The sequence below is a fragment of the Cuculus canorus genome, chromosome 1 (assembly GCF_017976375.1).
Source record: "Cuculus canorus isolate bCucCan1 chromosome 1, bCucCan1.pri, whole genome shotgun sequence".
In the NCBI taxonomy this organism is placed as follows: domain Eukaryota; kingdom Metazoa; phylum Chordata; class Aves; order Cuculiformes; family Cuculidae; genus Cuculus; species Cuculus canorus.
Window position 1 is genome coordinate 44194402 of NC_071401.1, and position 25471 is coordinate 44219872.

Sequence of the window (25471 nt, forward strand, 5' to 3'; positions counted from 1 at the left end):
ATGCCTGAATACCATACCATCGAGAAAGAAATAGTTGGAACCATACCAATGTTCAGCTGTTAGCAAAGTTACTGCCCTCTAGTTCTGTCTGGTGTGTTTTTTCAAACCTACAACATGCTGCAAGTCATTAAGTTTGCAGTGGGGCAGCCACTACTTAGAATTACATACCTACTCAGATTTCCTCAGGATAGGTCACATACCCTTCCTCACTTTCATTTCTTTCCTTCTACTGCAAAACAGAATTTGTCCTAGCCAAAAGACAACAACACCACAACACTGCTAATAACACAACACAGATAAATGCATAGAAGTGTAGAAAATGAAACAGCAAAGTTCAAGGGCAGAAATACAGAGGGCTGTAGTTCAAGACATCTAGCATCTACTTAGACATCATCAAAAATCGGATGACATACAATTGTACGAAATAGATTTCCAAATAGGTATTCTCACAGTTACAAGATCTGCTTTTGAACTGAAAGATTAATACATTGTTAGGAAAGCACACTCTTGTTTAATTTGTGCCTTTGGCTGCCTTGCAGAATGACACTTGTCACCAAGATTTGCAAAAGAAAGTTAACAGCTCAGACATGTAGACTTTAAACCTGCCTCAGTGTTTCTCCAAGACTTGCATGCAGAGTACTGACGAGCTTACCAATGCTAACAGAATTAAGACCTCTATGGACCCTACTGACTGAATAAACTGCCTCGAGGTGAAAGAATTAGAAAAATAATCTTACAAGGCAATTTGTCAGGTGCTTGAATGTGCTCTCACTCAACTTAAATTTCACTTACAGCCCCACAAAGACCAAGCAGCTTAAATAGAAATCCACATTTCATTCAACTTCCTCAAAGTCCTTACACTATATTCATAGGATTTTTAATCAAAAATTACTGTTTGTGTTTCATATACAGAAAGCCTAGAGAATTTTTCTGAGGTTTCAGTCAGTGCCTTCCTATTTATGTCCGGAAGCAAGACAAGCTTTCTTCTGATCTACAGAATAAGTCTGTCACTACTCTACCAAAAGATATTGTGCCCTTCATGCATCTACACGAGTGGCTAAAACTAGATATGTTTCATCATGCCATTAAAGCTCATTCCGGGAACATCCTCGTTTTCTAAACAGATACCCAAGTTCTAAGGCTCTTCAGGGACAATACAAGAACTACCAAAAAAAATTTCCAAAACAAAAACCATCACCAATTTAAAGATCAGAAGTACGATCCATCAATGTTTATTAGCATCCTTTGTTTTTTTTGGATGCATTTCTACCTATGTTAAAAACCAAATGGTTTTGGTTATCATTTCAACCTACCTACATGTAATAGATACTGGAAACATAGCCATACCTAAGCTAAATGCTCAAAGTTCAAGTGAGGTCAAACTAAAATTTCTTTGAGGAAGGAAGTTAAGGTCTTGGAATCTTTAAATTAAGACGACTATACATTCTGAAATGTTGCAATACTCTTCCAGCAGCTGGAGTAAGATGAATCAAATACTGCAGTTGGTCTAATGCAGCAAACCAAAGTCATAAAAAAGCAGTCTCTGTGATTTCAAAATCTAACTCAATTTCTCTTCTGCTTACCTGAAAAGACATAGCATGTTAACAGTAAACTATAACCATCTTCTCAGAACTGAAGGTTCATACCTGGCAAAGCAACTGTACCGTCTTGTTCCAAAGTTTCAGGATTTATTCTTATGGCTGTCATACTGTGACTATTCGCATCTCTATATAATAAATAACCCTGGTAAGAGTAAGAATATGTATTAGTATGAAAATATTATTAAAATTTTCTCAAATACCACACCTAGTAATTCTGATCTTTGTTCATGTATACGATTACAATTAAAAGACACAGCCACAGTAAAAACCACATTCCTGTCCCGACTTTACAAATCAAGAGAAGATTCACATGAATTCCATGAAGGAATTTTCTCCACAAACTAGGGGCAAAAAGAGCACTGAAGTAGATAGAAAAACTTCAGTCTAAAATAACTTAATTGATGAAGTAAGAAAAAGCTTCTAGTAAGAAAAACTCTAACCTGAATTAGAGTTTATTTAGCCAAGCACTTGACAGGAAATGAGACTGTGGGCACATCTTACCTCTGTTATGGACATAAACTTTGCAATAAATGCAACTTACACATCTTCCTATAAATACAGCCCCTGAGCGACACTTTTCCAAGCAGTGCTTTTGGGTATAATCACTGTAGGAGTACACACACCTGTACAAGCTACCTACAGTTGTATACGTCCAAATGTATAACTGCGTAGTGAAACTGGACAGATCCTATTCATTGCAAAACTGATAAACTAGGCTTCCAAATGAATGCCTCAACGCACATTTGTATTGCGCCAGTTTGTTTTGGTGATGTATTTAAACAAAATCATATTTCACCTGTATATTTACCCATATGATAACTGTAGTAGTAGAATACATACTTCTAATGAAAAATTTAACTTCAAAATCATGGCAAGGACTACACAATTTCACACTGGGACAATTATTTCATTCATTAAATAGTAAATGTATGATAAAAATTGCTCAGTAGTTAAAAAATAAAGGATAATAATTGTTCTCTGAAATTTAATTTTTTGAGGTGTTTTGGTGTTTGATTTTTTTTGAGAGCAGTAGTACTAACAGGATTCTAAAAAATCCACTCTTTTTATAATGAATGGTAGAAGTATAAGAAACTGTGGTTGATATTCCAGAAGCTAACTCTAAAAAATCAAAATGCCAAACAAAGCAGCACTTCCTTATTTTACTGAAAATGTTTTAAAATAAACTTAAGTTTTCATTAATAGATACTTCAAGTACGCTTTTTACACTATTTTGTTGCATCAGCATGTTTTCACATCCACCAACTTCACTGTTTAAGAATCACACATGAATTGACTATATAATTCATAAATTTACATGTTAAACCATCGTATTTTGAGAAGTCTTACATTAACAACACAAATCAACAACACTTTTCATTACTCCTTACATGTGACAGTACTGTCAGATGTTCCTCATCCTACACAACTTAGAAGTTTCTGCTTAAATTATTCATGAGGGGTGGGAAGGGGGAGGGCGCACGTTTTAAGTATTCACCTACCTGAGCATAGCCTAACCAAGACTTTTTTTCCTTTCTGTTTTTGATGCGGGATGTAGAATTGTATATATGGCCCTGAAAAGCATAACAAACATTTAACAAATATATTTTATATATAACAATTTGTCATCTAAATAACAATGTCTGCAACCATACTGAGAAGTAAAAATTGTATGAAAATGCTGTAAAATTCCCATAGAAATCATCAGAAAAATTCAGACAAACTGCAAAAATACTGATCATTAGTAAGCTACAAAAGATTCTCAAAGGAAACAGGACACTGTAGAAGTTAAAATATTAATTACCATTCATTAGTCAAGAAACAAAAGAAAAATCACATTACCCTCACTGTCCCACTATATCCAGAGCCAATTTTGTAAAGTCCATCTTTACATAAGAGATAGAGGAAAAAACCATCACTCTGAAGTAGGCACTGGTCATCTTCATCTACAGATATTTCTTTCAATGGCCATTTGTGCATCAAGGCTGCCTTCTTTATCCCATTACTGAACCAGTCCTGGATTTGGATTTTGCCCACCAGAACTGCCTGTACACTCCTCTGAAGAGAGTTTAAAATGGTTGGCACCTAAATAGGAAAAGAAATAGTGAGTGAAAAACCTGACTATTTTTAAATGCTGTATTTTCTGTTCAATCTCCAACAAAGAGGGACAAAGAAATAGCTACTCTTATACCAGAAACAGTAAAGGGGGAAAAAAATTAACTGAATTTATACAATAGATCATTTTATAACTCATGTACACAATTTACACAAATTTCCAGATACAGGGTGGTTTTAGAGCAAGACCTGAATAGTCTGGCAAGCGTGGCTGCCGTTGTTGGTGAGGATAGCAGAGATTGCTTGCAACGTTCTTCCTGTCTCTCCCCATGCAGCTACCAAACTGAAGAGGCAAGCGCAGGAAAGTGCTGTCAAGGACTGTCCTGTGCTGTCATTCATTCCTGTGCTACGGACAGTTATCTCCAGAAGAAGCTGGAACAGGGATTCTGCAGATGAAAACACAGCAGTTACATCAAGTCACAAAATCATACCAAGCGATTTGCCAGTCAATGGGAAACTAAACATAGCAAACACATGATACATCTTTACCTAGCTATTAAGCTTAGACCTATTTCCAGACAGGAAAGAAAGCACCTCATTTAAACTGGCCTACAGCATCCTATTTTTTTCAGCCAGAAAAGATAAAGTCTTGACAACCACAACTGGATGACCTTTGAGGTCCCTTCCAACTCCGCTGCCATGGGCAGGGACACCTTTCACTAGATCAGGTTGGTCAAAGCCTCATCCAACCTGGCCTTGAACACCTCCAAGGATGGGGCATCCAAGACTTCTCGGGGCAACCTGTGCCAGTGTCTCAGGACCGGAAAAAAAATCTAATATCTCATCTAACTCTCCCCTCTTTCAGCTTAAAACCATTATCCCTTGTCCCTTCACTATACTCCCTGATAAAGAGCCCCTCACCAGTTTTCCTGCAGACTCCCTTTAAGTACTGGAAGGATGCTAGAAGGTCTCCCCAGAGCCTTCTCTTATCTAGGCTAAACAACCCGAAGTCTCTCAGCCTGTCCTCTCTCAGCCTGTCCTTGTGTGGGCGGTGCTTCAGCTCTATGATCATCTTCATGGCCTCCTCTAGACTCTGTTAGAGAGGAATACATTAATAAGGAACAGGCCAGAAGGAGTTACTTTACCTGCCTATTCAGTCTACCTCACCCCTGAGACGACGTGCAAGGCTTGATCAATCTTGTCCAATATTTATCACAATTACCCATGTTGAAGCACATCTCATTTCTCAGAAACAAGCATTTCAAATCAAAGCTTGAAAAATTTAATTGTATGTCTCTTTTCAAGCACTATTTAGCATCTGAACATCGGGAACAATCAAAGTATGAATAGAAATCCACCTCAACTTTTTTGATAAGTATGTAACCACAACAAAGCCTTCTATGTAGCTTTTTAATACTCTATGCATCAACACAAAATAAAAGTTTTCTGTAACAAATCGCTATCATCTTTTGAAACAGTAAACTGTTGAGGCATAACATAGGAAAATAGAAAGTCTTAAGAGATACGTTCTAATTGTTCTATTTTTAAACAACAAATGCTACAGCCTCAACTTCCTTGCAGTTCTATAATCCATCAGAAACTATGAATTGGAAATGGATATAACCAATCATACACTCAAAGCCATCAGGATTTCAACTTTTATTTTCAATATCATTAAAAGCAAAATTAATTTTCAGGGAAACTTTTGGACAGACAGAGGAAATAAAAGCGAGAATCTTGACATTATTTTGCAGCTTTAAGTAAATTACAACACTAAATAGCTAAGCAATAGATTACAACAGCAAACTGCCAGATAAGTTCACTGCAGAACTACCTTTTTTCCCAATCAGATCAAGTATTCTATAGCTTTATAAAACGAATGAATCATAATTACTATGGTTTACTACGTTTCAGTGAAACTCGGCATTACACAGCAACAAAATAATGCATACATGTATATAAACACACACACCTTACTATGCCAAAATTCCTGTTCTACAAAAGACTAATGCAGAGAAAGTGCTGCTTACATGCACCATAAGGAGTTTACACTCCAGAATCACATCAGTCTGGTAAGAACTAGCACATTACTATCTCAATCACTTGCTAGGAACCATTTTCTTTCATAAAATACAATAACAGATGCATATTAAAACAAACACAGTAACAGATGAGGTATTACCTAGGACTTCAGGAGGCTCTGACTGCAGGCCTTCTGGTTGCTGGCCCTGGAGCACATTAAGCAGGGCTTGTAGGCTCCTGAGACACAAGGATGGGTGAGAAAATCTTGTCTCCTTTATCAGTTCGAAGACTTCACATAATCCAACTTCAATGATCTAAATTAGTACAGATATTTCAGAAAATGAATTAATACAATATTTTTGGATCTTAGCCAGTAAAGGCATATCCCAGTGCTCACAGAACAAAACAATTATTTGAGTAATAAAAATGTAAGATAGAACACAGTGGTAATTCGAAAGAGAATAGAAATCTAGAACCTACCTAACACAACTGTATGAACAAATATTCAAAGAAGTAATGCTATATGAAAGAGTATGTCTAAACAGAGTAATAGTTACCTGAAAAAATAAGGAAACTTAACATGTTTTGGACAATGTAAGATAACATGTGCCTCCGAGCCCTTGTAATTTCTGTAGAGTTCACACAGATAGACCCTCATCTTCTTCCCTTTTCCTTGCTCATTAACGTGAAGCAACAAGAATTGGCTTGCAATCTGACTTTCCAACTAGAATAACGATACATTAGACAGTTGATACTTTCCCCTACAAAACTTCTGATATTGTCCTTGTGACAATATAAGAAAATAAAGATTAAATACTTGTCATTAAACTCCACATGTCTTCATCACAGACATGTATTATGCCAACAAATACAATATCTGTAAGAGCACTTACAGCCACTCCTACCTTTCCCTTCTTCTAGCATTCCTGAACATTCTGAGATCACAACTATGCTTCTCTCCACTGACTGTTCCTTTCGCTTCCTTCTCAAACTCAGTATAGAATCACAGAAAGCTTTGCATTGGAAGGGACATTTATAGATCATCCAGTCCAACCCCCCTGCAGGAGCAGAGACATCTTTAACCAGATCAGGTTGCTCAAAGCTCCATCCAATCAAAACTAACCTTGAATGTTTACAGGGATGGGTCCTCCACTACCTCAATGGGCAAGCTGTACAAGTGTTTCATTGCCCTCATTGTAAAGAATTTCTTCCTTATACCCAGTCTAAATCTACCCTCCCTTAGTCTAAAATCACTACTCCTTGTCCTGCCACAACAGGCCTTGCTATAAAGTCTGTCCCCATCTTTCCTGTAGGCCTGCTTTGAGCATTGGAAGGTCACTATTAGGATGTAATGATGATGAGAATAGAAGAAAAATTAACAGGTTTAACTCATTACGAATCAGCGACTGTATCTTCAAAACTCCCCTATGTGTCTCCATCACAGTAGAGCCCCAGTGTTTGAAGTGTTTAAACCCCCGAGTAAAATCCAAACAAAAAGACTAAATGCGAAAATAAATAAAATTCTGGATGGAACTGCCACTCATGCTTAAAACAGATCTGACAGTCAGCTCTAAGTTTTACTGGATGCCTCGTAACTCTCTTTACTGTCATTCAATTTATTTTGATACCTGTCTTTCAGAAGTTATTTTACCACCTGTTTGATTTTTGGAGGAAAAGAAGAAACATAATCAAATCAAGTCTTCAAAGTGCAAAAGCAATTTCCCTGCAAATTGCACCTTACATTTCAGATCTTCAGTGCAGTTAGGGGAAAACACATGCCTGGAATCTACAACGAACAAAACCTGTCAACAAAATAACAGCACAGATGGTTTCTCCAGGATCCTAAACTCAGCATCATCAAGTTCATTGACTGCTGGACTTGACTGACCTTGGAGATCTCTTCCAACTCTAATGATCCTATGATCTTGTAGGCTAAAGAATAAAACACACTGCACTACATTTTTTAGAAACACTCCTTTTCAGCAACAGTATTTCCAAGAGAAACTGAGAAGCTTATTCTATTCTTCCCAATCTTGAGACAGAAGTCTTCATCCAGCAGCTGACAGAGGCAGCTAGAGAGAGCAGAGAATCTAATGCAACATAGAAAATAACTTTCATGCCAGTAGTAATCAACGATGGATAGTTCTGCTGGATTTTGCCTGATCTGCCCAGGTTTTGGGTTGTTTTTTAGCAGCCAAGATCAAGACTGGGCAGGCTTCTTAACACAGGTCTTTTCACCTCAATATATACATGATATAGAATCACAGAATCATTTGGGTTGGAATGGACCTTAAAGATCATCTAATTCCACTCCCCCTGCAATCGGCAGGGACACCTCCCACTAGATCAGGTTGCCCAAGGCCCCGTCCAGCCTGGCCTTGCCCACCTCCAGAGACGGGTCATCCACAGCTTCCCTGGGCAACTTGTTTCAGTGCCTCACCACGAGAAATTCTTCCTCATGTCTAGACTAAATCTGACCCTCTCCAGTTTATACCCATTGCCTGTAGTCCTATCACTACAAGCCTTTGTGAACAGTCCATCCCCAGCTTTCCAGTAGGCCCCTTTCAGGTACATATCATAGAATCACAGAATGGTTGAATTTAAAGATCTTCCAGTTCCAACTGCCACGCCATGGGCAGAGACACCTTCTGCTGCATCAGGTTGCTCAAAGTCTCATCCAGCCTGTTCTTGAACACCTCCAGGGATGAGGCATCCATAACTTCTCCAGGCAACCAGTTCCAGCGTCTCACCATCCTCAGAGGCAGAAAATATTAGCGAGATATTTATTAAAAATACTGAAGTTGTATCAGGCATCTCAGTCACTGTTGAATCAGTAAAAATTGATATATCTTTGATATTTCATAAATACTTTACTAAAAATGAATAGTTTGAAAGCATACAGATTCTCATCAATTTTATATTTGTTGTATTGAACATAACAGAATAGCTCACTGATTTTCTCTTTTGAGAAACGAAAAATAAAGCTTCGTACCTATGGTTTCCACATAACTTCTTCTAAGCCATCATCTCTTTAAAACCTTACCGCTTTTCCAAGTCTCTCTTTTAAACCCCCACCAACATCTTTAACAATATCGATGTTTCAGTTTCCACATGCAAGTGCTCTGCCCATGTCGCTAGTAAGTCTCATCCTTCTCTGAACCTCTTAATTCCAAAATCTCTTTAAAACTCCATTCTGTTCTTTATAAATGCTAATAGCTACATTGCCTTTTACTTAAAATTTAAAATTAGCACCCACAAGTGCTTGTTGATTCATTTAATACAATCCACAAGGACTTAGATGCAGGTCACAAACAACGTTAACTTTATTTCTACTGACTGCACATTATTTTGCAACTATCAATCATGAAATTTCAGTCATCAAGTTGCAGCTACCTGGCTTAGTTATGTTCCTCCACAATTCTCCACCACTGAGTCCTCAACACGGGAAAGACAAAAATCTGTTAGAGTTAGTCCAGAGGAGGGCCACAAAGGTGATCAGAGGGCTAGAACACCTGCCATATGAGGACAGGCTGAGAGAATTGCGGTTGTTCAGCTTGGAGAAGAAAAGGCTCCAGAGAGACTTTCAGCAGCCTTCCAGTACCTAAAGTGGGTCTGCAGCAAAGATGAGGAGGGGCTCTTGATCAGGGAGTGTAGGATAGGACAACGCTGAAAGAAGGGAGATTTAGAATAGATAAAGATTTTTTTGTCCTGCCTCTGAGGGTGGTGAGGCACTGGCACAGGTTGCCTAGAGAAGTCGTGGATTCCTCACCCCTGGAGGTGTTCAAGGTCAAACTGGATGGGGCCTTGAGCAACCTGATCCAGTGGGAGGTGTCCCTGTCCATGGCAGGGGGGTTGGAACTAGGAGATCTTTAAGATTCCTTCCAATCCAAACAATTGCACGATTCTAATTTTCCAGAGTGCCAACTTTACCTTTCCTAAAATACCTACTACAAACTTCTAGTTTTCTAAGCAACTAGATCAGTCCTCACAACCACTGTTTCAATAATCTTTTTATTTCATTATTTGCATTTTTTTAGAAAAAATAAAAACAAGAAAAGTGACTCTGAATATGATTTTAGACTCAGAAGAATAGCAAAAGGAAGGAGGGTTCATAGGGTTAATAAGCCAGCAATGAACAAAATTGAATGCACAGTGGCTATATAGTACAAAACAAGTAAATCAATTTTAAAAAATTAAGAATCAGTAACTCATATCTAGATTATTTCTGACTTTCCACCATTAATTCTACTGTAAGAACAGAAGTAGTATGTAGTAAAAAAACTACCCTAACTGTTAAACTATAGTGTCCAAAATCTTCATGTGCATTACCGTCTACAGTTATCAGTGCCAAAAGGCACCAAAGCCAAAAAGAGATCGCTTAAAAAAATTACAGTAGTAAGAATAATCAAGTTACTGCAATTACACCTATGCCTGGCAAATAATCTTAGAAGCATTCCACTGACTGAATTCAACAGTATTAAGATTTATTCCTTTTGAGGGGCAAAGCAAGAGAAAGCATCCTTTATCATGACCAGTGACAGATGCAAGATTTGTCTTATCTGCACTCTGTGTAGAGTTATGAGGCTGCAGCTCATATTCAAGTACCAGTATTTATAAAGCAGCACAAGTTAAATGTTTACGTAACATTTCAGTGACTTTAAAATTAATTATTAGGCAGGTATATCTATCTTCTTAATTCATCAAATCAAATGATTCTGGACTAGATGGACTACCAATAAAACTATCACTATTTTCCCACCAGCTGGCTTACAAGGCTATTCTTTATTCCCCATAAAGAACATAAAAATGTTAGATCACAGACATCGTAAATTTTAAAACAGTATCCAGTTACTTGCCTTTGGAAGTTTAATAGGTGGCTCTTTGGATTCCTCTTCTTCATCGCTGTCTGAATCCCCACTCTGTACACTGTTCTTCGAAGCCAAAGATACGGATGCTTCCTTTTTTTGCCACTCCAACACACAATGGCGAACATTGCAGTAAACATTAAAAGCTGAAGGGTTGCTATGTAATCTGATATCTGGTATGGTTATTGTACTCTCTAGGTTTTCAGTCTGAAAAACAAGATTAGATTCAAGTTTATTAGAAGTTTCAAGCTTTGCTAAATACAAGTAACAATCTCAACAGCCTCAATAACTTTGGCCAACCAAACGATTCTCAAACTGGAGACTGAACTTTCCTGTTGAAGTACGCATTATACGTCAGGCAGGGAAAAAAGGTGGAAGAGGAAGAAATTTCAATATATCACATCTGGCTTTAGTCTCTACCTCTCATAACCTGATGAGGAAACTCTGAGTAAACGAGAGCAGCTCAGGCTACAGAATGGTCCACACCTGTGCCAGTCAAAAAGACTAGCACAATTCAGGATTTATGTTCTTATGAGGGGTTAGTCAGTTTCATTAGGGTTTTTTATATTATTATTACAGAATTTTAAAATGCATTATTTGTTACTATAGTTGTTAATTTCAATCTGTTGGTAAATAATAAAAATCTAAGTGGCTTGCTAAATGCATATTGGATATTAAAAATACCATTAGCTGTTTTGTGTTAAAATGAAAAGAGATGGCAAGTTCAAAAACTCCCTTGGCAGGATGCTGTGGATAATAAAAACCTAATGGACAAACTAATGAACACAAAAATCTATCAAGGTCTATGGTGCAGACACAAGACACAAAGACCACATAAGGAGAGAAGGCCCGGATCAAGAGTGCAGGACAAATTTTCTTGAACATGCAAAGCAAATCTTTGAGGAGCACTAGATTAGACTGAGTCAGAGTCCTCTTACATTTCCTTTTATTTATGCTACAGTATTACTCTAACTGTGCTGGCACGTATTTGCTAAACCTTCCTTTCCATTGCTACTACAAAATTATTGCAAACTAAAACATTAAGGAGCAATGGTTTTCCCTGTTGCCTATTTTATCCAACAGAACTTCCATCACTATGGATTGAAAGACAAGTTTAGTTCTTGTTCAACATGAATATCTTCGAAATAATACCGCTGTTGTTAAAAGACATGCAATGTTAATCAGTGCAAAAACTCAAGATATAACCTCATGTTATTCCAGTATCAAATTGCACCAAACAAGATTTGGACTGAAAACAATGCTAATGAGCTATTATGTACTTTAAAATGTATATGGCACCACAAAACTAAACAGTGATAACACACAAGTCTTCTGTATGTCAAATAGCCATACACATACCCCAAGAGTTCTTGCAGCTGCTCTTAAGGCAAACATGCAACGTCAGCTCTCAACTTTAAAGTTAACTCAGGTGAACTGCACAGGTTAAAACATTATTTAAGTTTACTACGCATTTCCTAGATTCTTGACAGTTCCAACAAGAGAAAAATATCTGGATCCTCTGAAACATCTCTACCTGAAGTTCACGTATCTAATTAGTATCACATATCATAATTACAACTTCTATGAAGTTTCCATTCCAGTTCTTGTCAAGAGTTTAGCCTAAGCTTTGTTCCAAAACAGTGCAAGTTCTTTATCTTCTGTAGCCTTTTTAGAAGTTGGCTGGCCAAATTGTTCAACCTGCACAGATTATTTTAGGCATTACAATGCTCCATACCCATGTATGCCTTCTTGCCTATTAAACTGGGCATTTTTCAGAAAAACTCCTTCCTTATTCTAAATACTTTACAACTACTAAAAAGTTACATAAGGCTTTAGTCTGTAAACAGTAAGTACTTTAACCATTCTGTCGTGTGTTTAGTGCCTCACTCTCATGCAGCAGTGCACAGATTGTAGTTGTAGATGTTAACCTCCTACTTGGACTTTAGCACAACACAACATTCTCTCGGAACAATGTAGCACTAGAATATATGACTCAGAACTAGAGTTAAATTCCTAGCTGTGATGTTAACCCACTATTTACAGTTCTTATTTCATACCTCCACTTTCCCTTCACAATACCTTACCTCTGAGAACAGTACCTTCTTTGAAACTAAATGCATCTCACACTCGATCCTGTTACACACTTGGCAAATACAGTAGCTATCCTACCAATGTCCCCTGAAGCCTAAGTTTGAAATTCACTGCTTGGCTTTGTCAGTTTAAAAATGCTGGTCTTTTAACTGTACTAGGTAGATCCCTCCAATGGCAGAGAGTTGGAACTAGATGATCTTTAAAGGTCCTTTCCAGCCCAAATCACTATGATTCCATGATTCTCGTTGAATACTAAGTTGTTGGGTTGTAGAAAAAGGTTAAAACTCACGGATTATTATGACTTTCACTGTTTATTATTTTTCATTTGAGGGAGAAATAAAAACCCTCAACTGAACTGGCATTAAATGTATGAGCATACAAATGCTTACCCCGTCTCAAAGGAAAAGAAAGGTGCTGAATGACAAGACATATTGTTTCTGGTTAGAAATTAGGAAGGAAATTTCAGATCATTACATTGTTATCTCTCTTCCCCTGCAAATTTCACCATAATGTAAAAAGCACTGTTTTATTTGTGACTGATTTGCTCCTCTCTGAGGGCTTTAACTGTAACACTTATGGTTTCCAGGTCTTCAAAACAAACATCTGCTCAAAAGTGGAGGTACACAAGCAGGTTATATAAAGATCACTTTCTAAGATTTCTTTTGTAAAAGGCAGAGATGGAGCTGATAAAAAAAAAAAAAAAGACTCTGGAAAAGCTTTCTGCTCCTCTAATGCAAATATCCAGTTCGCAGCTTCCCACCCCCGTTTTTGCTTTTTTGACAGTGGTACTGGAGAGGATTCAAAACAGATATCAGAAGTTTGATTCATATGAAGTAAATTTTTCCTTTCCAGATTACAGCAGATCCGTAACTTCACTACAGTCAGAGGCACTGACTGAGTTCAGCAACTGGGATTTAAGTTCATCCCATCAACTCAAAATTCTCTTTTCTGCAAGTAATGAGAGCCATGGCATTGGGTCACTCTTCTACACAGCCATACCAACTTTCCTGATACCATGACATTTGTGCTCCCAAATGCACAATCTTGCTACTGGGTCAGATTTTGAGGCAAACAGATCTCTCTGAAAATCCAACTGCAAACTCTGACCACAAAACCCCCACTTACTAACCCTTATACCAAATTAAGAAAGTCTATTTTAAATTACAACAATTCTTCTGATGATACTGTATTTCCTGTTGACACAAAATAGTTCCATATTGTCAAGGAAAACAGTGGAACATTAAGCAAAAATGTTAATCAACTTCTAAGAAGTCAGTGAAGCAAACTATTAATTTTGTGCAGATCTAGGATTATTAATAATCCATCAGATTGCTCGAGATATGCAATATATTATTTCAAGAAAAACACCCAGCCTGCTTGTTGTCTGGATTTTAAGTGTATTAATACCCACAGTTGTGTGAAACAACTTTGTGACACTGCAAATAAGGTGAAGAGCAAAGACCACTTCTCTGCACTTCTAACTGCCCTTTTCTTAATGGTTGCTGGAACACTGCAATCTAAAGCACTCACTATGTTTAAGAATGACTAGGAGCCCAGCTTCTGGGATAGCTGAGCAGAAGACAAGATGATAGGCTCTACTTTTATTTTTCTCCCAAAGGATTTGGTTTCTCAGAATACGAAATTGCTATTGCTTTCAAGAAGAAAGGAACTTCAAGACTGGAAAACAGAATTACATGCTTTGATTTAGTGGCTTTCATATGAGCTATAAGAAAGTGGGACATTCTGAAAATTTAACCTTTGCCGTTTCACTTGGTATCATCGTAAATCAAAAATGCACCTTAAGATACATGATGAAACACAGAATCATAGAATGGTTTGGGTCAGAAGAGACCTTAGAGATCATCCAGTTCCAACTCCCCTGCCATGGGCAGGGACACCTTCCAATGGATCAGGTTGCTCAAAGCTTCATGCAATCTGGTCTTGAATACCTCCAGGTGTTCAAACATACTTAACAGATACTCAGTATTCATCACATCATCTGTCTTGAATGCTGTAAAGATTTATTTGGGCTAAACATAACATCTAAAATTAAATTCTGGTGGAAAGGAGGAACAATTTTTAAGCATCATGTCATTCTTACAAAACGCACAACATTAAACTTCAGAAAGAAGATTCTCAACTGAAATCATACAAGCTGAGGTAACAGCAATCAAAGGTCATTTCAATGGTCAGAAGAACTACGCCTTTTTTTTTTTTTTAAGAATAAATAGAGAGTCTATAAAGGCAATAAACTTAATTAAATCTCTCTCTAAAGTTTTTTGTATTTTAGATAGACAAACCAGAAGACAACAATATTCTCCAAATATTTAAGATAAAATTAGAAAAGCCTTTCTCTTGAAGTTTTAGAAAACATTGAAAAAAAGAAAATTCAGTCTGCAAGTACTAAATAATGAAATCTAACTGCAAGCCTGAGAAATTGCAATACCAATGCAAGGAAAGAACAATGAACATTGTTTTAACACATAAAGGTAATATTTCATTTATTGTGTGTTATTTTTTTCTTAAAGCTAGGAGGCTATCTTATTAAAGAGAACAAAGCACAGACGCCCATACCCTGATGTGCAACTTGCCCTTGTAGATACGCGGTCCCTGCTAAATGGAAGGATGCGTTATGTAGAATAGGTTAAATGGCACAGGTTCATAAAACAGAGCCACCAGTCATGAGTGCTCTTCTTTCAGTTCATCTTTTGCAACGTTCCAGTACGCTCAAGGAAAGAAGTGGAAAAACAAAAACCCCCTGGTTTTCTTTACACTTGTCTCACACTGACACAAACTGTTTTTTTTTCAAAAACTGAAATCCACATATATTTTACTTTCTGACCAATTTATTTCCTTCCTCTTGAACCAGATGGTTGCAATAGCGATTTATTCTCAGACATGATGGAAACAGACTATAGAGATAGCGAAGGCTATAACCACTATCTGATTTAACCTGTGACTAACAGAGCACAGAACCTCACCAAATTCTTCTCCGAATAGTTCAAACTTCGCTTAGAAAGGGATGCCCTCTTGAGGCTGAAGCACTAAATAATAAAAAAAGCCACTGAAAACACTGCCAAATTATTTGAGAAGCCAGATGTGGTTTTATTCCAGGTGATCCACTTTATACACCCAATCATTACCTTCTAATAAATTTGTCTGCTACAGGAGACACCCTCTCCCAATGTTTTACTCCTTCCATTTGTAAAAGCTAAACTAGCCAGTGTTTAAAACTTCTGCATAGTGTAAACATGCAGACACTGATCACTGGAAGTACATTCTCTGTCTCTGGTGGACTCCAATGTTTCAGTATTCCTTAAATAATGCTATGAGAGCAGAAGATATGAAACTCTAGCTTTCTGTCCAGTCTCTCAGCACTTCTATAAGTTAACAGGAAAGCGGGAAACCTCCAGAGGGCAAAAGAGAGGAAGCAGAAGCAGCAATATTCATGGGGTTAAATAAGTTATACTGCCTATAATTTTCTCATGATAATAGTCATCCACCGCAAAAAAAAGGAAAATCACAGTGAGAGGGGCAGATCCAAGGTGCTACACCCACCTCTAATAATCACATATTTGTTTTCTATGTAAAAGGCAGTCTACTCAGTGCTAAGTTTGTAAGGCCAAAACACATTATACTCACACAGAAAACTTTTATACCTCCATTTAAAAATAGACAGTAAACCACAAACCCAAAAGTTAACAGCAATTCAAATACAAGTGATCATAACATGACCCCATCTCACAAACAGAATGAGGCTCAAACTACTGCGTTGCATTCAACACCAATTATACTGAAAATGTTATAACATTTAACACTTAAATGGCAGAAATAACTTTGTTCCAGTTGCTCAATGGCTTATATGTTCTCTCCTCTTCAGTTATCATTTTTAGTAAGTGTAGGATATAAATTACAAATTTTGGGGTTCCTTCAGCTTATTCTTAATTTAAGGCCTTCCCTGCCTCTACAAAGCATATTAAGAGAAAGCTCCCACCTCTGTTCAGACTAAAAGACCCTGGGTCTTAAAAAAAAAAAAACCCCTGATGTTCACAAGTTCTTCTGCTCAGAATGTCCTGTAATGATGGGCTTTTCAATCTGCCCTATTATAAAGAGTTCAAATGGAAGAGCACGTTTTCCTGAGAATACACGTATCTGCTTTCAGATATTCCAGTACAAAAGTGATCATTGGGCTTATTCTGCACTGATAACTGTGGAGGAATGCACTGAATAGCATATGGGGGTAAAAAAACTCCAATAAACCAACAACAACAAAGAAACAACCAAAACCAAAAAACCAAAACCCACCTCACTCTGTCAGTAAACAAAGTCTGACAGCCTAAAGATATGAAGCCGATTTTATCTTTCCCCTTTCAAGTACATTTTTCAGGAAACACACAATTTCCTGCTATCATGCACGAATAAGCTGGAGTGCTTTTCTGTACCTCAGTAACTCGGATGGAATATTAATGCTCTGCTGTTCAACCCTGGTCTGCCTCAAAGACTGTCTGATACAGAGGAATCACCAAAAGATATGAAAACAAACATGCTTTTCAAAGACAGAAAAATCTCACTTAATATACTTCAAGTGGAAGTTGCTTGTAACACAAGGAAAGTCTTGAAAGTAACACTCCCTAGGGATGAGGTGCAAAGATGATCAGTTAGTGCCAAATCTGTAACTACTAACAAGAACCAGCCTTGAATACACCCATGTTATCTCTGGCCATTCAGAAAGGATCCTGCCAATCCATTTATCCACTGCTACTAAATCCAAGCAGCACATTTGACTGTTAAGTTTGTGAAAAACAGCAGTTCTAGATTTAAATTCAACTAGGGCACCACTGTCCATAAAGATAAGGCTCCCTTCACATAGTAACAAAGATCAAAACTTAAGAGTTACCTTATTTCAAAAGCACAATTTCTGCAAACTCTAACTTGATTTTTTGCATAGACAGTGGGTCTGATAAAATCATGAAGGGAATGGGGCTAGAGCTTCTAAGGTTATAAAAACTGAAGAAAGGGCTGAAAAAATCAGTTTGGACCAGAAATATTTCACTGTATGGTACTGGGAACAGTAGTGAAGATAAGCCCCTTCTATGCCATAGTCTGGACCTGCACTACTTGAGATAAGCACAACAATCTGGTAGGTATCCAAAAAGGCAAGACTGAATGAAGAGATAGAGGCCTTGCTTCACCCTCCCAAAGTCATCTGTCTTGAGATAGAGTAACTACATGAGGATTGGCTAAGAAGGATAAGATGGCCAATTTGATCTACAGTTTATTTGTATTATTAGGGCATCCAACTGACTAGAAACCGTTTTCACTGGATATTTCAGTGGTTCTTTCTTCTGAGTCATTCATGAAATGAGCCGTTTTCTCTGTATTGACTACAACGGGAACCTAGCAAGAAGACTCTGCGCCTGCTGTGAGCCCTCATGAAGTAATAGCTCTCTAACAGAGACAGCAGAGCAGTATTCTAAAATACCGCTCCTTCTGCCTAAGTTTCTTCTCTGCAACAAGTAAACATGTAAACATTTTTATGAAGGTCACTGTACTGCTCCCATATATTTCAAGTAATGGGGGCAGGAGTAACACAGGGAGAAATTATTAATAGAAATGAATAAGTCTTATCTATTCCATTATGGAGCAATTCTCAGAGAAAGCTTTGGATTCCTTAGCCTTTGAATGCTCCCATTCTCCTTTAGCCAACACGGATGGAATTCTTCGCAGCTGTAGCCCCTAACCAATGGCTAGACACGCATCTCAAATTTTAACTATAAGACCAGCATATTTAGCTATATTTACAGTTTCAGAACTGGAGAACCAAAAATGCTGTTCATGACCTTTCCTGCTGAACATCACTAGCAAACACAGTTGAACAAGATGAACACCCATATGACAGTCACATAAACCACAGCAAACAAGTAAACGATCCTGGCTTATTATCATCTTCTCTAAACAAATAAATTGCTAGTTATGCTTTTTTTTTTTTAATTTCTCTCAATTGGAATTGACTTTCGAGTCAGGACTTTGTCAGGTTAGTTACAGACTTACCTTGTTGCGCGTTTTTACTTTCAATTTAGTCTTCTGTTTCCTTTTCAATTTTTTCTTGCTAAAGAGTTTCTTACTTCTGAAAAAGAGAAGAGCCATGAGAACAAGAGAATTAAGCTCCCTTCCATACCCCCCAATAAACAGCAGCAGCGTAAAAAATGTCCTCTAAATTTTTTTCTCCTCAGCAAAGGAAACAAACACAGAATTTCACAGTATAAATAAGAATATAAAACACTTAAAATTATGCTTTCCTAATGTTCCACTGAATTAAGGGCATTACTCTCATCAATTTAAGTAGAATACACGCTATGACAGGAAAAAAATGCCTGTATTGTATGCTGGTTTACCCTGCTGTTTCTGTTATAAGTCCCTTAGTGCTACACCAATGCTAGAAGCAGGAATTATTGATGATTCTTAGTAACACATATAACATGTCAGTACAGAACACATTTTGTGATGTCTGTATCAGAAAAAGATTCAAGCCTTCCACGACAAAAAGAAAGCTTTAAAAATTTATCACTTGGCAGAAAACTTAGTTGGTAGAAGAAACTGCAACTTCTGAACACAGCTTTTTAAATTTTTGTTTGGACTTTTCCCATCTTCAGCTCACAGACTTGCATCCCTTTATGTTACAGCTCTAGCCAACACACATTCCTCTAATCCTCTTCTGCCTACACTTCACTGCTATCACATTCTTTTTCTCCTCCATTTTACTACTCAGTTTAAAAAAAAAAAAAAGGCACCATGGGGAATATTTTGTAACCACCATGGAGATCACTCTGAGATGCCTGCTGCTTAACCTACTCTAAGCTACTCAGTTCAGTCTACAAGACCCCTGCAAAACCAAGCAGATGTTATTGGTGCAGGATAACATTCATCCTATCCAGGACTTGGAGCAATAGCTATTGACATTCCTCTGTGCCACTTCAACAGTACTCAAATAGTTCACATTTCAGATTAGTTGGAAAAATAAAACTATGGAATTTGTAAGTCGCAGGCAGTAGGAAGTTGCACTTTCAGGTAATAGATTGGAAAGAGACTGAGAATCAGAAGAACCTCAGTATTTTATTCAATGAACTTCGTTCTAAATAAAAATGTCACAGGACTAAAACCATATTGCTTACTACTCTCTCTTGGACAGCATTCTGACTGCAAGAGCATACAAGTCTCACAGTCCAACAGTCAAAAGCTGGAAATCAAAATCTAACCAACAGACACCTGTTAGAAAACAAGCTCAAACAAAGAACCCCCACAGAGTATCCCCAAAAAGCTGCCTGCTAGAAATTTCATCACCTTTCCCATCTTCATCTGTTAACAAAGAGGGAGGTACATTCCTCATCAAGACACTTCCCACAGAAACAAATCAGCTGACCTATTTTCTTCTAAGGAAAACCACTATTATCCTGAATTAAGAGAAGGGATTCCATGAGCATAAACCCCTCATCCTCCCCAGTAAATTAAAGCTCATAAAGAAAACCCAGATGGGCTCCTAGGTTTCCTTCCACAGTAAAGTTTAAACAACTAACAATCGAAGAATCATCAAATCATTTGGGGTGGAAGAGACCTCAAAGATCCTGCAGTTCTAACCCTCCTGCCATGGGCAGAGACACCTTCCACTGGATCAGGTTGCTCAAACCCTCAGCCAACCTGGCCATGTGATGGGGCATCCACAACTTCTCTAGGCAACCTGTTCCAGTGCCTCACTACTCTTACAGGAAAAAAATTCCTTCCTAATATCCCATTTAAATCTCCCCTCTCTCAGCGTAAAACCGTTCCCCCTTGTCCCAACCCTGCACTCCCTGATAAAGAGCCTCTCCCCAGCTTTTCCTGTGGGGCCCCCTTTAAGTACTGCAAGGCTGCTATAAAGGTCTTCCCTTAGCCTTTTTAACTCTCTCAGCCTATCCTCACATAGGAGGTGCCGCTATTGAATCTATGATTCAATAAACAACCTATTTAACAAGTGGAGGGAAGAAGTTTCATACGACCTTTCATGTCCAAATTTCTATAACAGAACTCCACAGGCTGTTTCCGTATTTAGTTATTTTTACACTAGACAGTTTTTCTTCCTTAGCAGAGTTTAATGCAGTTAATTCTTACTCTACTATCAAACATGAAGAATAGCACAGGCCCTTCTGATCTGTAGCCACTCAATCTTCTCTGGGTAAAAAAAATCTTTTATGTAAACTTTCTCTCTAACTTTAAGCATAAAAGTCGCAATTTATTTTGGACTTCTGGACTGTCTCAGTCCATACTACAAGCAAATCACATTGTACAAAACTGCAATCAGTACTAATTATTTGCTGTTGAGAAGAAAAAGAACTGCATCATATGCCTCCAACGTCACACTTTTATCTGTATTCCAGATATTATTTGGCAACTTCCCAGCAATACAGAATGGCAGCCTGAAAAAATTTTCCTGCAAACATCCAAATTGAGTTTTCACTATTCTTCATCTGGTTGTCCTGTTAATTATGCTTTCTAAACACGGTACAACTTGTATGTACCAGATACAACTTGATAAGCACTGCTTTTTTCTTTTTAAAAAGGACACTAACTCAAGTTGCCAAGACATTTCAAATTTCATCCTGCCTGCCAAAATCCTTGCAAATTCCACAAACATTGCAAACATTTCCTCATATTGTAAAAGTTTCACAGGACCAGTCCCCATACTTCAGTACGTATTTCTCCATGTGCCTGTACGCATCTAGAAATCCCCCAAACTACGCCTTTTTCTTCCCCTCCTGCTAAGATTGAACTCATTACTGAAGTGACAAAACTCCCACCATTCTACAGACTGTCTCCATTAGTCAATGATACACAAACAACGTTCTCTCCAATTAACAAGCAGGGAAGATCAGCAATGGCCTTACTTCCTCTCTAGATGGAAAGAATCATAGAATCACTAAGGTTGGAAAAGGCCTCTGAGATCATCCAGTCCAATTGTCAGCCTGATGCCCCCATGCCTACTAAACCATGGCCCAAAGTGCCACATCTACATATTTTATTAACACCAACAGGGATGGCAATTCCACCACTTCCCTGAGCAGCCTCTTCCAATGCTTCACCACTCTTTCAGTAAAGAAATTTTTCCTAATATGCAATCTGAACTTCCCCTGGCACAACCTGAGGCCATTTCATTTCATCCTACAGCTTGTTACGGGGAAGAAGACACCAACACCCACTTGGCTACAAACTCCTTTCGGGTACTTGTAGTAAGCAATAATGTCTCTCCATCAGCCTCCTCTTACCCACACTAAACAATCTCAGTTCATCAGCTTCTCCTTGTAGGACTAGATTTGCTCTCTAGACCCTTCCCCAGCTTTGTTGCCCTTCTCTGGACATGCTCCACCAGCTCAATGCCCTTCTTGTACTGAAGAGCCCAAAACTGAACACAGTATTCAACATGTGGCCTCACCAGTGCCAAGGACAGGGGGAAAGTAGTTATGCTATCATCTCCCTCAGTCATATGTCAACCATTAAAGATGCCACAAGTATAAACTCTTCCTAGTCACTCCACTGTAGCAGTTTTTTCAGCAAGTTTTGGGATGCAACAATTTTCTGCACAGAAACAGCTTGGGTACAGGAATGCCATGCTGATAATTCACATTTATCTCCCTATTTTTTCTTAAAATGAAATTGGAAGAATGCTGAAACCACAGCAGTTTTCTTGGAAAGCATATTTCCCCTCATATCCCAACAAAGCTTCAGAACTAGTAAGGGATTCATTATAAAATTAGTGTCAATGAGTTTTTTTAAAAACTTTTTAGGCAGTTCTGAGCAATCTACCATTACTAATCATAATTTAATACTAATATGTTTACATGTTTATATAACATAAAGATATATACAGTCACCCACAGTTCTGCTGTTATATACCATTATGCCAGGAGGTTTTAAAATTCAAACAGAAAGGACAAAATATAGGCAAGTATATTTACGAAAACAACACTAAGCAGATTATGAGTAATTTCCTGTTGGAAACCACATGTGTTAATTATAAGCCTAGCTCTTCTACTGCCTGCAGATTAACAAGACCTGATATGGCTCAGTTGGATTTTTTTTAGCTAAATTATTAATTAAGTTTTTTATTAACAATTGTAAATAGCTGTAAGCTGTCATTTGTAACAGACTTGAAACTCTACACTGACCATCAGCTTCCACTGGCAGAAGACCTTCAGCCTTTGCCTTTTAACTCAGCTGTTGATACTGTCTAGTTCACACAAACTAAATACTGATTTATCAGCAACCTTAGGCAGGTTTTCCGCAAACTGCTTCAAGGCATTCTAACACTTGAGACTAAATCAGCAGTTTTGAATTGGACCACAAAGGAAGTGCAAGCCAAATGAGGACAGAACATGAAGATACCCTGACAAGAAAATACTTATGGTAAGGAGACCCAAAGAAAGACTGAATGGTGCTATTGTATTGAATAAAAGCAAAGACCTCACATGTTCAATCCTGGAATATGGAACAATTACCTTGAATCAAAGAGGGGAAAAAGGCCAGGGTGAGGGAACAGCTGATTGCTGGACAATAGAAAAATCAGTAAAATAGCTGTTAAGTTACAAGATTGCAACTTCTATTTGGCTTTGTGGCATCTGTAGTAGAAAAAAGTAAAAGAATCCTTAATTTATTTGTTTTCAAACCAAAGTGGCACTAGCTAGTACTTGCAATATTTGCTGCATTACTAGGGTGACACTCCACAGCTGTCTCAACACCACCGCTCCTACTATGTTCAAAAGGTCTGAGGATATGCAAACAGAGCATCTTCACTCAAAGTTACAACAGTCCAGAAATGCAATTCATAAGCTTAAATTTCAGAAGGAAGTTTTATGTGTTGAGTGTGTCAGCCCTGCAATGCTGTTACTGAATTACTTACGACGGATTAACATTATTACTATATCTTGAACACTTCCACCCTGGAGGTTTTCAAGACCAGGCTGGATGAGGCTTTGAGCAACGTGACCTAGTGGAAGGTGTCCCTGGCCAGGGCAGGGGAATTGGAAATACATCATCTTTGAGGCCCCTTCCAACCCAAAGCATTCTATGAATCTATGATTATGTTAGGCATCACTGACAAGCAGAAAAAACACTACTCCGTCTCTGCTGCTGAGGAAGAATAAGAACAACAAAAGCACTACTCAACTGCTGTCTGACCTCAAACCTTTGCTTCTCTCTGAAATGTGTTACCAAAGGTCACAGGAGCTGGTACAACATTAGAATCATAGAATGGTTTCGGTTAGAGGGACCTTAAAGATCATCCTGTTCCAAGCACCCTGCCATGGGCAGGGACACCTTTTGCTGGATCAGGTGCTCAAAGTCCCATCCCACCTGGCCTTGAACACCTCCAGGGACGGAGCATCCACGACTTCTCTGGGCAACCTATTCCAGTGCCTCCCCACTCTCACAGGGAAAAAAAAAATGTCTTCCTAACATCTAATCTAAATCTCCCCTCTTTCAGCTTAAAACTGTTCTCCCTCATCCTATCCCTGCACTCCCTGACCGAGCCTCTCAGCTTTCCTGCAGGCCCTCTTTAGACTAAGTAGTTGATTAAATCTTTGCTTACTTCTCTGAAAAATGAGTGAACTTAGTAAGCCATGTGGTGACACATACTGAAGTTTGTAAAATTTCTAACTGACTCAGTGGATTTGTTTAAACTTGCTTGCTTTGGTTTGACAGCTAAAGCATCTTTGGGAAGAAGGATACTTCTATCAAAGTCATTCTGTGTCCTGCTAAATAGCAAATACAGACAGAAAGCCCAGATTAGGGAAATTTTAAGTAAGTCAACAAGACCTAGCAGAATGCACCTGGCAAGGGCTGAGGGAGGTGACTGAAGATACTGCAAGGCCACTCTCAGTCTTTGAAAGGTCACACTGATTAGCGTAAGTTCCTGAGAACTGGAAGAAAACAAATGTCATTCCTATCATCAAGAAGGGCAAGAGGGAAGACTGGATCCAAACATGCTAAGGACAAGACAGTGACAGGGACTAGTACGGTTGGATTTATGAAGTGGAAATCATGCTTGACCAATGTGGTAGCTATCTACAATGAGAAGGCTGCCTTAGTGCATGACTGGAAAGCAGTGAATTTTGCTTATTTCAACTTTAGTAAGGCTGAAGTAAGACTGTCAGTCACAACATCCTCATACACAAACTGATGAAGGACAAGCTAATTAAACGTAGATTGAAAACAAGCCAAATTACTAGGGTCAAAGAGATGTAAATAATGGGAAAGAGTCCATCTTCAAACCAGTTTGCAGACAGTACAAAACCTGGAGGAGTGGCTGACAAACCAGAGAGCTGTGTCGCTATTCAGAAGGACTTAAACAGACTGAAGAACTGGGCTACAAGAAATCTCATCAAGTTTAACAAAGGGAAATGTGAAGTCCCTCATCTGGAGAAGAATAAGCCTACGCTCCTTTACACACTTGTTAGCCAACTGACTGGAAATTAGCTTTACAGAGAAAGACCTATGGGTCTTCATGGTGGACATCCTGAACACCAACCACTGACACTGCCCCTGAAAAAATGAAGGTACACAGCCTCCTGGGATGGGTTAGGAAAAGTGATGCCAGCAGGTTGCGGGAGTCTGCTCTTACACTCTTCACAGCACTGGCAACACCATCTGTGATGTACCATGACCAGTTCTGGGCTCCCCAGTACAAGACAGACTCTCTTACTAGAACAGGTCCTGAGAAGAACCTTTAAGACACTTAAGGTACAGAAGCACCTGTCATATGAGGAGAAACTGAGCAAGCAGAGATTGTTTAGCTGGGAAAGCAGAAAACTTAGG

General features: G+C 38.3%; 1 protein-coding gene across 7 annotated transcripts in view; it reads right to left on the bottom strand.

Annotated features, from left to right (window-relative positions):
* MYCBP2 (MYC binding protein 2) overlaps positions 1-25471 on the bottom strand; it is a 181815-nt gene that overhangs the window by 136791 nt on the left and 19553 nt on the right. For all 7 annotated transcript variants that reach the window (XM_054056536.1, XM_054056539.1, XM_054056540.1 and 4 more), the window contains exons 2-8: positions 18683-18758; positions 10532-10747; positions 5836-5989; positions 3903-4099; positions 3441-3683; positions 3101-3172; positions 1647-1743 (exon numbers count right to left, since the gene is read on the bottom strand). In XM_054056536.1, coding sequence (XP_053912511.1) covers positions 1647-1743; positions 3101-3172; positions 3441-3683; positions 3903-4099; positions 5836-5989; positions 10532-10747; positions 18683-18758 — 1055 coding nt within the window. The remainder of the gene's footprint in view (positions 1-1646; positions 1744-3100; positions 3173-3440; positions 3684-3902; positions 4100-5835; positions 5990-10531; positions 10748-18682; positions 18759-25471) is intronic.